The sequence below is a fragment of the Macaca nemestrina genome, chromosome 6 (genome assembly GCF_043159975.1).
Source record: "Macaca nemestrina isolate mMacNem1 chromosome 6, mMacNem.hap1, whole genome shotgun sequence".
Classification (NCBI taxonomy): Eukaryota; Metazoa; Chordata; class Mammalia; order Primates; family Cercopithecidae; genus Macaca; species Macaca nemestrina.
The window spans coordinates 166,222,203-166,238,631 of NC_092130.1; the positions used below are offsets into that span (position 1 = coordinate 166,222,203).

Genomic DNA, 16,429 nt, shown 5'->3' on the forward strand with positions numbered 1-16,429 from the left:
AAACCCTCCCATTTGAGATTCTTCAAATGGGGTGCAGAAGGCCACTTGTTTGCATTTCTGGATAAAAACCAGTCATCCCCCATGACTGCCTGCATCAGGTTTGTCTTGTGCCAAAGTTACTCTTCCCTTGTTTTCACTTTGCCTTGATTTTTAGCATTAGCCAGTAGTTTGGCTTGGAAATGTCCTGGATAGCCGATTCCCTAAGAAACTGAAACATTTAATATTGGCTTAGGATGTATCAGAGGGGGCCAAATAAAGCTGCTTTACAATAGTAAAATCACTTTATACTTCACTCCCTCAGTCTTCCCAATAAAGAACCTTGGGAGGTACAAGGGGTGGGGGGCCCCGGATGGGGAGGCCTGGGAGCTCCCAGGGTAATGACAGAGCTGGGCCGAGTTCTCCAGACACCAGGGTGCATCGCAGCGGGGCCAGCTCAGGAGTGCTCACTCCCAGCCCTCTGGATCTCTCTCCTGGTTGGAATAATCATTACATATCATAACTCTCAGAAAATTTATTCACTTAAATCTTCAGAAGAAGAAGTGTGAAATGTTAGCAGCTCCCTGCTCTCACTTGTTCCCCATTTGGGGATCTTCTGGAGGGAAGGGGCAGGGGGAGAGTTTTCCATGCCCTTGCTTTCTAGAAACATCGATTTCCAGACTCAGTAGCTGACTGGTTTTTTTCCCCTTCAAATTGAAGTGGGAGAGTGTGTTTTGCAAAATAGCAAGTATTTATACTGTTGTAATTACACTTCCTTGAGAAATATTTTCTTGTATTTAAAAATCTTTCTACTTCAGTAACTCTCTCAGCAGAACAGTGCCCAGGACAGCATGTGCCGGTTAGTACCAGCTTTGCAGGTGAGCTGACTTCTAAACTTAGGATGACGTCTTCATCAATCAGACCATTGCACGTCCAGGAAAAGGGGTCCTTTATCTTCTAAGTTCTGCTCCCCATCTTTCTTTTGGAACCAAAGTTGCAGTGGAGTGTGAGGAAGGGCTTTGAAAGATGTGGAGTGCTGAGATGTCTGCATTGCATATTCAGCCAGTTCAAAGCCAGCAGCTCCTGCCTGCATTCTGTAGACAGCGCCCTCACACACAGCCCTCTGACGGCTCTCACATAAAGCACTGGAACCGTAGGAAAGCATGTTTTTGAGCAACGTGTTTGGTAACCATTCGGGATACTCCTCTGTGTGGTTATTTTGAATCTCTATTTCTGTCACTGAAGCAGCAAAAAACATCATGTGACTCATCCACTGATCTAACCACACTTAAAACAGGATGTAGAGAAAAATCTGAAGAGAAACGTAAAAGGGCCTGTTGCCTGCCCTTTTAAAGGCACAATGTCTAAAATCATGCAAATGTTCAAAATGAGAGAAATTGCATTGTGCAATCAACCCAAACTGCACTCAGAAGTCAGAGAAGTCACAAATACATAGTATACTATCTGATCTCAAAAGGGAAAAAGGAGATTGGCGAGACTGAAAGTTCAGACTTTATTTTCTTCTCGAGGGGACATTCAATCTATTAACTTGCAACTTTCCGCTAGGAAGAGCATCAAAGGTGGGCCTCCTAAATCATTTTTGAAAAATCTTTGTCAAGTCCAAGTGGTTCCAGGAGAATTTATAGCCAGTATCTCTTAAAATATTTCATTTTAGTGATAATGGTTTTCTCAGCTTCATTTGCAAACAACCAGGATCTCTAAAAGACTGCATAAGATATATGCACTTTTATAGATGGCTGTCAGCTACACACCGATTCAGCAAATGTTTTTTATGTAGTACCTGTTTTAAGTTAGGCTATGTAACTTAAAGTGCACTTCACTAACAAGACTTGACATCAGCGTCTACAATATGTATATGTAAACAAAAGCACACAAGAACTAGGCACCCTTCCTCTCTCCAAGAGTTTAAGTGGTGGTTTCCTTAGGTTAAAGAAGGGGACAGACCAGCTAAAAATGGTTGTACCACTCACTGTACAACCTCATGGAAATTCTTACTGTAAGATTTAGAGGCAACGTTCCCTAGCTATGAGCCAGGGCAAGAAACGGCACCTTTGGCGTTGGGGAACATTTGGGGAACATAACAACTAGGTAGATGCTGGTTCCCTAAAGTGTGGGGCCATAAACATGCGGGGACCCATGGTTTGAATAATCCAGCCTCTGAAAGCTAAGTTCAAACCACCCTTGCATAACAAAGGAGTACAGGGTACACATCACCACCAATCACCCAGCACCCTACAGCGTTGGTCATGTCACTATGCGGCAGGCCCCTTACCCCAGGGCTGCCACATCCACAAGCCTTGCAGTGGCAAATACACCGCTCCTTGGATGCAATGAGATATTTTGGTTGCTTAACGATGTACTGATCAGGGAACTGTCTGAAGCTAGTAGGACCAAGGAGTTAATCGAAGGGCTTCGGGAAAGTGGACAAGAGCCATGCACGCGATTCTGTTCCATGCCAACACTCATTCATTCAAGGAATGTATTCAAGCTGGAGGCTTCCATATCATTCACGCTTCTTGGCCTCACCTCGCTCATCTGTCCAATGGGAGGCTTAAGCCATTATTGCTAAGGTCCCTTCCTGGTCTAACACTCTGTGTATGATCTAGGATTTGGAACGTGGTATGAGATCCTACAATGGAAGAATAAAATTACCTCATTCTTCATTTCAGATCTGAATGTTAGCAGTCATCTAGATTTTTTTTTTTTTTAAACAAAATTAAGTGTGCTTAGAGTCATTCCTCTACATGGGCTGTGGCTGTCAGCTCATAGGTTTGTCAGTTTCACATCAAAACTGTGGGTATAAACTGTTGAAACCAATCACATTAAAATATTTAGCTGAGCACAGTGGTGTGCATCTGTAGTCCCAGCTACTCGAGAGGCTGAGGCAGGAGGATCGCTTAAGCACAGGAGTTGGAATTCAGCCTAAGCAACAGAGCAAAACCCCGTCTCTAAAATACAAATAAAATATTTGTGTAGTTTTTGATTAAAATTGACTACAGGGGTCAGTATAAAATATATGTCGCTTTTAAGGAAGTGCTGTTTATGTATCTAACAGATGGAAGTTTTTGCATTGGTAAGAGCATTTATATATGCTTTGTTTCAGGGTTTATCGATTTGTATTCATATATTGTCAAATAGGTTTCATACTCTAATTTTACTTTAAGTAAAGCTTAAACACTTGGCATACAATTGAGATTGCTTTTAGTTTCTTGATTTTTTATTCTAACCATGCATCTGTTTACTTACTGCACTTACGTGGTTTCCTAATCCTGATTAGTTTCCCTTTTAATCAAATTTACCTGAGATATTAACATTTTGCCCTTTGCCTTGGTTGCTAAAACCTCTAACCACTGGGAAATTTCTCTAAACTCCCTGTCTTACTTAAATATAACCTATTTCTTCAGATTTTATTCTGCATTAAAATTGCTTTTACTTCCCCTAACTTCAGTAATATTGAAAATGCTTCTCTGAACCCTCTCCAACTTCTCTATACACCTTCTCAAATGGGAATGCTAAAATGAGGCAAATGTTTAGTGAGCCTGAGAAGGGCAGAGCCCGACAATCCTCCTGCTCACATCTAAGAGATTCTTATCTTCTTAGTCTTTATGGGAAAAGCATTACTCTTCTATCATTTTTTTTTTTTTTTTTTTTGAGACGGAGTCTTGCTTTGTCGCCAGGCTGGAGTGCAAGGGTGTGATCTTGGTTCATTGCAACCTCTGCCTCCCGGGTTCAAGCAATTCTCCTCCCTCAGCCTCCCAAGTAGCTGAGACTACATGCATGCGTCACTACATCTGGCTAATTTTTGTATTTTTAGTAGAGACGGGGTTTCACCATGTTGGCCAGGATGGTCTCGATCTCCTAACCTCGTGATCCACCAACCTCTGCCTCCTATAGTGCTGGGATTACAGGCGTGAGCCTCCGTGCCCACCCAGCATCACTTTTCTTAAAGCATCACATTTTAACCTCAAAGAAAGATGGCTCTACCTTTTTTTAGCTCCTAAGTCATTGTAGAAAGTGTTTCATTACATACCTGTAGTCAGTAAGATTCTAGGCATCCTACAGACTCATTTGGGATTGCCTATATCCTTCCTTACTGCTCCTTTTGTTAAAATCCCAGAGCTCAGTCCTACCTCCACTGTGCTTCTCTCTTACTGCCTCAAACACCAACCATGTTTTTGAAGGCTTCAGAGCTGTGCTCCTGGCCCCAGTGCATGGGCTATGCCATGTCCTCAGGCCTAGCTATCGGGTCAGGTGTGTTCAGTTCCTGGTTGCCTTAAAGACAGTGCAGAGCTGCGCTGGCCCCAACATCACTGACTGTCCCTGTGGGGAGTGGTACTGTTAATACCACAAGGGGCAAATCTACACCCCAACCCATGCTTTCCCCTGACATCTCCATCAAGAGGAGGCACATTTACCTCCCACCTGGAAACCTCCTCCATGATCCCCCCACCGCCAGTGGAGTCCCACCAAGCCCTGCCCCCTGGTATCTCTGCCTTCCATACCTTCCTCTTTATCCTCTGTAGTCTCACTTGCTTAGCTCAGGAGAAAAATCATGGAGAATTTCTCAAAAATCGTGGAGAAAACTATGCCTTCTTCTCAGTTGTTTTTTTTTTTTTGGTTTTTTTTTTTTTTTTGGACACTTAAAGGAAATGCTTAGGTGCAGGGAAGGCTATAATTGGAATTCCAGGTACAGGAGTTGGAATCCAGCCTAAGCAACAGAGCAAAACCCCATCTCTAAAATACAAATAAAATATTTGCGTAGTTTTTTATTCAAATTGACTACAGTAGTCAGTATAAAATATATATATTTGTAATTCTGCTCCCAACAAGCTCCAGGTTTCTTACCTGGACAATGTAAGACAGTAAATACCATGCTGATTGCCCAGTTCAATACACTGGGCTTCAAACAAAAGGAAAAAGTAAATCAGGCGCTGTGAGTCCTCATTCTGTCTGCTGCTTATTAGCTGTGATTCAGGCAAGTGACTAGATGCCTGTGGATCAGCCTCCTCTCCTCTAGAACAAGATCTTTTCTACACAGCTCTTATCTACTGTACCACCAGGATTTGCAGTGGCCAATGGCAGTTCAGGAAGGCGGGGGTGCTGTGTCTGCAAAGCTTCTAAGCCACATGGAAATGCTTCAGCCAACAAATCCAAGAACATTACTGTGGTCCACTTTCAACAAAGAAAAATGACTAGAGCTTTTATGAAACAAAAAAAACTGCTTATCTCAGGTTCAGAAACCCTTGATTCCAAAGACAGAAATAGAATTAACAAATGCAATCATTATTTCCGAACTTTACATTATACTATAAATCTCAAATTCTCATCGGGTCTTTCATCTGCTACATGATAAAAGTTCTCTTGGTCTAAAGGAAACGGCTAAGGAGAGCGGCCTGTATCTCCACTGCCCCTGGCACCATCAGGGCAGATGCTTGCAGTTCATGTGTGGTCTGAGGTAAAGAGCGTTTCCTCCATCATGCCAGCAAGGCCACGTCCTAACCTCGCCTGGTTCTTCTCTTTCTCCCAATGCCAACCTGCCCAATGCTATTTAATTCCATGCTCTTCAGAAAAGTATATAAATGGCTGGCAGGCCCACTTCCACCTTCACTGGGAATCCAGTCCTCATGCGCCAAGGTTCCCTAATCTGGGCCTATTTCCAGCTCCAAATACAGCAGTGATGCCCAAGTCTGTTTTTCCAGCCCTAACTTGTTCCCAATCTTCAGACCAGTCACTGGGTGTATCCAGTCACCTCCCAACATCTCCTCAGGGTCCGAGAAGGGCCATGGCCTTCAGCCCATCCCTGCACACTCTTTCCTCACCCCTTCTACACTTTCTCCAGTCTCCCCCATCTAGAGGAGTCACAGAGGTACCCACCCAGAAACCCACTCCATGTCCCACTCCTCTCAGTCCCATCAGCGCTGCCTCCTAGCATCTCACTCCCACTCCCTCCTTTTCCTCTTCAGTCCCAGCAGCTCGGCTCAGGGGCTCCTGCCTACCTTGGGCTTGGATGCTACAGAAGCTTCCCTCCAGAACCATCTCCCTCCACCAGGCTCAAGTGTTTCCTTGGACTATGATGGAAATGACATCTCCTGGAATTCTGCATCACGCAACCCACACACCCTTTCTCAGCAGCCCGGGATACAGTTCTAGAAACCCTGGCCTGATGAGCCCCCTGCTTTGCCCGGCAGGTCCTTCCTCACTGTAGGCACTGGGCTGCTGCAGGACCAGTCTGACACTTAACACGGGTGGGCACCAGGTTACGCCTGGGCTACGTGTAGAAAATAAGAACCCAGCCAGAGAGGACGACACTCACACCAAAGAGAAGGTGGCCACACAAAATGGGGACTCCTGATGGCACCTGGCCTCCTGCTGCAGGAATCTGAACTCCCTGATTCTGCCATCCCTCACCATGAGGAGGGCAAAAAAGGACCAAGAGTAGATATTTGAAAAGACTTTGTAGAGATGGTTTCTTTGCAGAGAGCGACACTGAGTCCTACTCCTTCTGAAGCAGGGGGTTGCAATACTCAAAGCTTGAAATGGGGTCCTGGAGACAGTGGGCTGGTGTCTGACTCACCCATCAAATCTAATAGAAGAGCACTGGGGCCGACTGGCAAATCCCGAGTTTGACACGGCAGGGGGTCCAAAAGTCTTTCCCTTGGCCCAGACCCTGGCCTCAGATCAACAAGCTTGCCTGGAATCATCTTAAGGCCTGCCCCAAAAGGCCACCTAGCGGGGTGGACAGGGCTCAGCAGAAAGAAGCTGGAGCTATCGCTGGCTTCCTAGGAGCTGCAAAGGAGGAAGTGGTGGTAGGAGGCAACAGCATTAGCACATCCCAGGAGCTGCCTTGGTCAAGGCACATGGGAAGGCCCTGAGCCGGGGACAAGAAGTGGGAAGGCAGAGGGGGCCTCAAAGATTCCACTCAAAAAGGTGAAGGGTCGCCCTGAGTTGAGTTTTCACCAGGGGTAGAAGGTCTCCGACTGAATTATGTCTTAAACAAAAATAGTTGCTTTGTGATTCCATCCCTGGAGTCATGCCAGTTCTGCTCACCAGTGACAAATACACAAGAGTCTGTGAAAGGTGGGGAGGGCTGCAGAAGGGAGGGCTGGGGAGGGTGGGCACAGCGGGAGGTGCAGATGGGGAGGGCTGGGGTGAGGATGGAAAGGGCTGGGAAGACTGTGCCTCGGCCAGCTCACCCCTACATCCCCAAGCTTGGAACCATGCCTGGCCCCAGAGTCGGCACTCTTTGATGAATGGATGCAGGCATTCTCATATTCCTACCCTGAACATGGCAACTCTAGGACACAAGCACAACAGCCCTCCCTCCCGTGACCGTCTGGTCTTCAGTGCTCTCTTCTTGTCCATAAAGAAGGCCAAACCCTTTTTGAACTAAAATACTCTGAGTTCTTGTTACTTGCAACCAAAGGGCCTGACATGGAATCCCTAACACTCCTTGGTCCGCCGTTCCTTCCTGCTGCTCCCACCCTACATCTATCTCATTTCTGTGAAATTCAGATAGAACACTCAAAAGTGGTTATAAAAGACATGAACAGATGGCTCCCAGGAAAGGACCTGAAAATGATTTATACAAATGAAAACACACTCAGCCTTTCTCAAGTAAAGAAATGCAAATCAGACTTCCAACCATCAGCTCAGCAAAGATCAAAATGTCTGATAAAGCCAGTGTTGGAAGGGCCTAAGGAAATGTACACGTGCTCTCCAATGGGACTGTACATCAATGGTACCACTTAGAGAACGACTTGGTAAGACGTTTCAAGCACACACTCAACTAGCAAGAGTTTAATGTCAGAAAAGAATATGAACAGGGAACCGAGCCCAGACAAAAGGCAAGGGTAGGGGTGAGGACGTGGGACAGAAAATTCAGAGAAGCTACGGAAAGAATGCCCAGGTTTCAGGCAAGATGGAAGTGGTCAATAGAAAAGTACTGTATAAACAACCTCTCATTTTAAACACACATAATGCAGCTGGTGTTCTTTATTTAATGGTTGTAAAGGGCTTCCATAAGACCCACAGCCTGCATCCCTGTTTTTCTCTCTACTTTCTTGAGTGGGAGAAGGCGGTGGAAAAGGAAATTCAAGAACCACTGGCCACCAAGTTGAGCAGAGCACCGTAATTCAGAGAGGTAGAGGGAGAAAGTGCATTTCTGACACTGAAGAAGTATATCAATCCAAATGAATGGGCCAGTGGAGGAGGAAAGTGGTTTACTGTTCACAGTGGGGAGGTCTTTCTGCTACACGTGACCAACGTAGCACTGCTGTCTAATGGATGCCCAGTACCTATCCAATGGGTTCTTCAGAAGCCCAGCTCCATTCTGCAAGACTCCCGGACTCCAGTTCTTCGACAAACAGGAAGGCAGAGCTCGGCTGACTCAAACTTCATTCTCTAGCTCCAAGATACCTCTGAAAGTCCAGTCTTCCCCGATCTTCAGATGATTAACTTCTTCCAATGCGAGTCTGATTCATTAGCAATTTGTTAAAGTTCTTGCCATCACATTGCTGGGTACATTTCCAGCAGTGTAAATGGTTCATAAAGAAATGTCTCGCACACACCACACCTCTTTGTGGCAAACACACAGCAAGACTGGGTCAGAATTGCGGCAGCGGCCCTGCTTTGCAGGTCTGGGGGATCTTCCCCTAATAAGTGCTAGCACCTCACTTAATCCACACCACCACTGAGACAGACCGTGTGTGGTAAAGATGAAGAAACAGATTTAGGGAGGTTCAGGAACTGTCCAAGCCCACCCTTTCAGTGGGCAGTGGGAATGCTGTTGAATTCAGACCCAAGCTGGTAACTATGCACCTAATTTGGTTGGCAGGGTTGGGGGCACTTAGTATGGGTTAAGCACTGTGCTAACTGCTTCATCTCATCTAACTCTTCTGCACTGCCCAATACTGCCTCACTAAACCCTTGATTCCTCTGCTCACAATGGCCAGGGGTCAAGGGTCAGCCATGTGGACATCATAGGTCTGCCTTGCGGGTGCCAGAAAGTTAAAGCCCAATGCAGTAGCACAATCTGCCAAAGTCCTCAAAGGCAAACATTTTACCACAGCAACACAGCCAGGCTTCTGAGTTGTATTTTCTAAGTTTATTTTTAGTTATTTGTTTTTACAGTCCTCTGCAGCAAGGTTTGCTAAAGTGGATCAACAGCAAAGCCCCCAAGTCGGTTCAGCTTCTGACAGCGAAGACAAGAGACTCAACAAGTAACAGAGGAAACTCTGGCCCCAGAAGCCAGGCATCTGACCGCATCTGCAGGTGGAAACCAAGGCCCCAAACTGCCTAGAGCCTCGGGGGCATGTTTTTCAGAGCAGGCGGAATTTTGGACCCATGCTGAACATCTTACGGTGTAAACAGAGGGACTGCTAAACAAGCCAAGATGAGTGCTGCCAGGTTCACACAGTGTGCTGCCCCGCTGGCCTCCATTCACAATGGCTTACCCATGGAAGAAAAACACCATTGCCCCTGGCAGAAGGTCTAAAGTTGGCTTGTTACCCTCTCCGAATTCATAATACAAAAAGTTAGTAGTGGCTAAAATGCAGGCAACAATACCAAAATATTTTTATAAAAACAATGGAAATGAGAAAGAAGCTTATTAAATACATTCATTTTGACTTTGTTCCTTTATCAAAATACTCAGAAGTAACCAACATTACTGTGGACTGCTGCAGTTCTTATAAGGGGTACAAGGTTTGAGCACCATTTATGTGAATACAGTCAAGGCATTTTTCAATCTGTAAATGAAAGCTCCTAAAATTAAGTATAAAATATTATTTTGAAGTTCAGAATTAAGCTCAAGTACTTCTGCTTACTGGGAGAACTGCCAAGTCCACTGCCAAGACTGTGGACATTTTAAGCCCTGTATCCCTTCCTTGTACTGCTCCATGTTATGGCAGTTTCATTTCTGACCCAAACTTATACCAAACAATCAATGAGATTAACTGAGAAAACACAGTGTCCTCCTCCATTAATGCTACTGAATGCTATTAAAAAGCATTAAAAATGCTTAAACAAACTGGTGGCCATGAGATCTGGGACCAGATACACATCATAAATGATGTATTGATATAGCATTTTAATACAATTAATGTATGTGTTTCTAGACTTAATAACCACTCTATGTATTTCCATTATACATACCAAAACCCATTCCACCATTCCCGGTAGTAGATTTCAATATACACTGAAAAAAATACAATACATGGGGCCAGACACGGTAGCTCACACCTGTAATCTCAGCACTTTGGGAGGCCAAAGAAGGTGGATCACCTGAGGCCAGGAGCTCAACACCAGCCTGGCTAACATGGTGAAACCCCATCTCTACTAAAAATACAAAAATTAGCTGGGAGTGGTGGTGCATGCCTGTAATCCCAGCTATTCGGGAGGCTGAGGCAGGAGAATTGCTTGAACCAGGAGGCAAAAGTTGCAGTGAGCTGAGATCGCACCACTGCACTCCAGCCTGGGCAACAGAGCAAGTCTCCATCTCAAAAAATATATAATACAATACATGGGACAGTTCACCTCCACCCCCACTCTCCCAGAATACTGCTGAGTTCCAAGCTGCGAGGACACATGCACATAAAGGTATGCTGTGACTGCAGACCAACATGCATACACACACATGCATGTGCACACACACAGACGCACCCCTTCTGGTCATGGGCAAGCCCACCTCACACCTACTGCTAGTGACTTACAGGAAAAGCCTGTCAAAACAGTTTAGTTTTGTTGCTTTTCATGGCTCCAAGTTATAAACTGAATTACAAAAACATTAGTAATCAGTTGCCCGTGTCTTTCCTCACACATTCACTAAACCACTGTTCTGTTCAACGTGGCACTGGCTCCCTGGTCTTTCCATCCTCTTAGATGATGTCACAAATCAGGTTTCCCAAGACGGTTAAGCATTAAAATATATACTTCTGTTAAATAAGGGACTTAAATTTTAGAAATAGGAATTTGTAAACTGTATACACGTAAGGCTTTCCATTCATTCAGACTTTTATTCTTCTATAATTTAAGCACAGGAAGTTTGTCTGGCATCTGTGGTTTTGTTCTTGAATGGCATTTTAACATTTATTCTAGAATGAGTTCCTTCTTCTTACAGTTCCTTGGACCACTTTTAAATTATTTGATATTGTGCCCTGCCTTTGCTAAACTATTTGGGAATTCTATTTATTTCTCATACACTTCACACACACTGAGGGCTTTATTTTTAAGTACTCACAGATCTCACATAAAGGCAGTTCTTTTTCTGCATGTCTACAAGTTAGATTCCCCAAGGGTTTATGCTTCTGGCTTTCAAAGGGGAGTACCTGCAAAGTACTGCTTAAGAAAAAGAGTAAGAAAATGATCCAACTGTACTTTAGTGTCTGAAGAAGACACATTCAGGAAGTCTATGGAAGTCCTACGTAGATGCCGAGATGGCAGGAGTGCTATATCATTAAAGGTGATTCAGCACTCCAGAGCCTCTCTCTAAAAGATCTTCAGAAAGTAGACTAACTCTTAGGTAAAACAGCACATTGGGAAAAGAAGCAGGACACGATGAATAACAACACAGGATGAATAACAAAAACAAAGACCTAGTACATAAAAACTCACAAAGGCTTTTCCCAACAGAGGTGTTAACAATTCATGTGGCTTGAGATTTTTACCAGATAAGCTCCAAAAGTGGAGGGAAAAAAATAAAACATACCAAAGCAATGTCTGTTATCCTTAAGCAAAGAAAATCTTATCAGACACTAACTGAATATATAATAGAGGAACAAAAGTGTAAGTCACTATATAAAGAAAAAAGGATTCATCCTGTTCTGTGCATTGAAAACATTTTCATCCACTCTGTATTCTAAGGAAGAGGAACTGCAAACACTTTCAATCAAATCCAGGCCCAAATCATCAGTTAGAGACCATGTATTACTGGTTTCTTGTTCTCTAATGTGACTATCATTGTTCCTCCTGCATGGGTAAAATCAACAGATGTATACGCAGAAGCAGCTCAGGATGTAAGGAGGGGAATCTGAAAATGTTCTGGAAAAGCAATGTTAATTCCATGAAGCGTAACACAGGGAAATTATTTCAGGTTTAAATGCACCTTAAATGAGCTCACAGGTATAAAAGGCATGCTTGCAAAAGATGGAGATAACTTTTCTGCCAATACCCAAGGTCCAAAACTCCTAAACTCTTGCAAGAAACTCTGGGATAGAAACTTAGGCATAGTCTAGTTCCTACTATATTCCTTTCTTCTAGAACACCTTATCATTTTGAAGACTGCTCTAAGTGGAACATCCTCCTGAATCCATTTAATCTCCATTCAACTTCTAATCTGCTGATGTCACCTGACCAGCTCAAGACCAAGAATGAGAAATGGAACTCAGATTCTGGGCAACTGAAGCTGCATATTTATTTTTAAAGTTGGTCAATCATTTCTATTTCCTGAAGTACTGTATCTTTGAAAGCTTTGCTTCTCTAACACCATGATCCCACTAAACCTAAACAAGAGCCCGACAGATTCTGACAAGCCCTTCAGACAGAAAGCCACATAAAAGAAACACATTCTTTTGCCCAGAAATCCAATTCAAGTTCACAAAGATAAGAACATTTTCAAAATGCAAGGATAGATGACTATTATTAACATGAGTATTCTTAAAATTCGATGACATATATGAACTAATGGTCAGATTCAATGTACCTGAAGGGCACAGATCCCTACTGCTATGTATGTACAATCTGAATGTTTCGAGTTGTGCTTTAAAAAATACCAGAAATGAATGGTAAGCATTTCCTGCTGTAAAATCCCATATACTACAATGAAAAATCAAAGCCAATAAGAAGTCATTATTACTTTAATTTGGCTTCTAGGTACCTTCTTATTCAAGGCACAATTGCATTTCACAGTGAAAAACACGAAGCCTCTCCAATGTATTCACACACATTTAGAGCAGAATTTGATTCCAACACTCTAATCAATAAACATTTAGCAAAATGTGAATATTACTGATGAGGTAATGGGAGAAAGCTAAAGTAACAGTCTGAATAGTTTTGTGCATCCTGAGTTTTCTTAACTAAGACTTTACTTTTAATTAAAAACAAAATTTACATTTTCAAAAAAGGTTTGCCTCAAAAAAAAAAAAAAAGATAGCTTCTAAACTATATTAAATTGGACCAAATAAAGATTTTAATTATTATAAAACAAAGCTCAGTACTTCAGGGAAACACCACCTCCACGAACATCGAGCCAATTCAGAGGCTGCCAGTAGAATCCTAAACAGTGATGTCTCCGGTTCGTGTGAACACCATCTGCAGTCCACACCCCTTGAGGACAATTCAGGCCATAAGACAGACCATGCTAAGCAGAGCTGCCCCTTCACCACCCCATCCACCACCCTTAGCCTGACTGGGCAGGCGATGGCTCGTAGCCAGGAAGGCTGCCTCCCTCAGGCTTCCCAAAACCAATCAAGGGCATACGTGGCTCAGCCACACTTTTGTACTCATATTCCTACATGCTTCTCCTTAAATACTCATGAAAAATTTTAAGATGGTTTGCTGTCACTCAACCCCTGCCCCAGATGGGTTACACAGATCTGGCAATGGGCACACCCTTCAACACAGCATGAAAAGAGCACAGGAAAACTCAGCTCCAGCTAAGCTCTACCTCAAAGTAATTTGGCCTTGGGTCCCTCCTCTGAAAATAGGTGGATACAAACTGTCTGGCTATAAAATCGTGAATCTATGGAACTGCAGAGTAATTAAAGTTTCCAACACTAAACCACAAAGGCAAGTAGTGTCTGTCCACACTGATGGGGCACCACCTGCACCAAGCCCCAGACTCCAGTGTGCTGGGGGTATCAGACACCTGTCATACATAGTCACAAGGAGCAAGAAGTTCTAGGTTCCCTCACTACTCCCTCCTATGGCTCCTCCAGTCTTCAAAAATGCCTTGAAATAACCCACTTTGGGACCCGATTCTTAATCTACTGCAAAACAATCTGCCTAAAATAGGCTTAATTAAGATGCAAGTCCAAACCATTGCTCTTCCCTTCATAAGAAAGAGAAGATAAGATTACCAGAGGTTGTCATGACTATGCCAGTAACAGATCCATCCCAGAATTATACCCAGCAGACTGTCAGAGGCCCCCTTAGTGCAGTGGGCAGCACATCAGTCTCATAACCTCAAGGTCCTGAGTTAAAGCAGACTGTATAGGGAGATCTATAGAAACCCATTACTACTAGAGAAAAAAAAAAAATACTGTCTTAAAAAAATGAGAAGCCAGTTTACCATTAGAGAGAGTTTTGATTTGAGATATAAAGAACATATTCCTCTCCAAAACTGAGTTTCCTCTGACACAAAAGTATTTGCCTTCTGGAGAAGATATGGTTTGCACCATCGAACAGGTGTGCTCAGAAGGCCCCCACTGAAATATACTGCATCATAGATGAGGGGAAAGACTTGGTTAATTTCTCTTATCAAAAGCTAGTCTTCAGGACATCCTGTCCAACTTGGCTCCCAGGGGCCCAAGGGTTCTTCTCAGTGATTGTTCTTAAGAGACCCCCAAGCCTGCAGCCCAAGCCCAGAAGCCACCTGTGCATCTTCGCCACGTCGCCAGGCTGTCAGGAGCATGCGTCTGTCATAGACTGGTCTCCTCACACACTCTGACGGGGATGTTATAGTGCCGATCGTCCTCGGCAATGAGCGTTACCACTGGCCAGTCCTTGGGTGGGTCGGTGGGGTAGACTGTGATGAATTCTTCCGTGTTGTACTTGGAGAGCCGGTACACCTGGATGGTGTGGCGCACAGCATAGGCAAGAAGGAACATTTCAACCTGGGAAGAAGAACAAACGGGTATTCTGAGGAAGATCACACTGAAAGATGTGGCTTAACACCATGTTCCACCCATTATCCCACAGTGCACAGCAATGGTGAAGCCACAACCTTTTTTCCTCCTGCTTTGGGCCCAGCCCCCATCCTTTTCTACTAAAAAAAAAAGGCAGAACAAAGAATGGATCATATGTCTGATAAGGGTCCTGTATCCAGAATAAAGAACTCTTACAACAATTAACATAACAAAAAACCAAATAACCATCTTAAAAATTAGGCAAAGGATCTGAACAGACACCTTTCTCCAAAGAAGATATACAACTGACCAAGAACTGACCATGGAAAGATGCTCAACATTGTGAGTCATCAGAGAAATCCAAATCCAACTACAATGAGATAGTGCCTCACACCCACTAGAATGACTATAACCAGTAAGATGATAACAGGGAGTGGCTGCTTCATGAGCACAGGATTTTCTTTGGGGGTGACATGTTTTAGAACTTCATATAGGTGGTGGTCACTGGCAGTGTACTAAATGTCAATGAGATGTACACTTTAAAATGGTCAATTTTATATTACATGAACTTCACCCCAATAAAAAAAAGTCAGAAGTGTTGGTGAAGATATGGTGAAACAGGACACTGATATACTGCTGGTGGGAATGTAAAATGGTACAGCTGCTTTGCAAACAGTCTAGCAGTTCCTCAAAATGTTAAAGAATTACCATATGACCCAGCAATTCCACTTCTCGGTGTATACTCAAGAGAACTAAAAACATATGTTCACATAAAAAAATTATACATGAATGTTCATAGCAGGGTTATTTACAGAACTAAAAAGTAGAAACAATCCAAATACCCATCAAACTATTGAACAGATGAATGAAATGTGATCCATCCATACAATGGGATATTACTTATCAATAAAAAGGAATGAAGTACTAATACATGGTACAATGTGGATGAAATCTTAAAAAACATTATGCTAAATCAAAGAGCCATAAACAAAAGACCACATAATATATGATTCCATTCATATGAAATGTCCAGAATAGGCAAACCCATTGAGACAGAAAGTAGATTAGTGGCTGCCTAAAGTTAGAAGAGAAAGTGGTTACTAATGGGCATGGGGTTTCTTTTGACAAAATGCTCTAAAATTAGACTGTAGTGATGGCTGCAAAACTTTAAAAGAATGAACTTTATGGTATATATACTTCAAAAAAGAAATTGAAAATATCTTATTTAAAAAAAAAAAAAAAAAAAGAATGAACTTACCATCACAGCAGACCTTATAGGGTCTCGGAAAAGACTAACTTTAGTCTAATATGCAAACCATCCTCTATAAGCCTTTTGACTGCAAGGTACTTGCTATGGTTCAGGAGACATAAGTAACCCACATTATGAGTACAGATAACTTTTGAAAGTAACTATCATCAGCCCTGCCTGACCCAGCAGTGACCATCAGTCTACACTCCTTCCTACATACTTGGCAATAAGAAGAGGAGCTTCACACTCCAGGACAGCTCAGAATGGAACCTAACTCAGCTCTCTAATCCTTGCAGTATCTGTCCTGGCACTTGGTCCTTTTTAGAAAAAAGCTGGTACAAGA

The 16,429-nt window shown here is 43.3% G+C and overlaps 1 protein-coding gene across 2 annotated transcripts in view; it reads right to left on the reverse strand.

Moving 5' to 3' along the window:
* Window positions 1-4,597: 4,597 nt before the first annotated feature.
* LOC105492322 (OTU deubiquitinase with linear linkage specificity) overlaps window positions 4,598-16,429 on the reverse strand; it is a 42,990-nt gene continuing 31,158 nt past the window's right edge. For both annotated transcript variants that reach the window (XM_011759335.3, XM_011759336.3), the window contains exon 7: window positions 4,598-14,825. In XM_011759335.3, coding sequence (XP_011757637.1) covers window positions 14,631-14,825 — 195 coding nt within the window. In that variant the 3' untranslated portion in view covers window positions 4,598-14,630. The remainder of the gene's footprint in view (window positions 14,826-16,429) is intronic.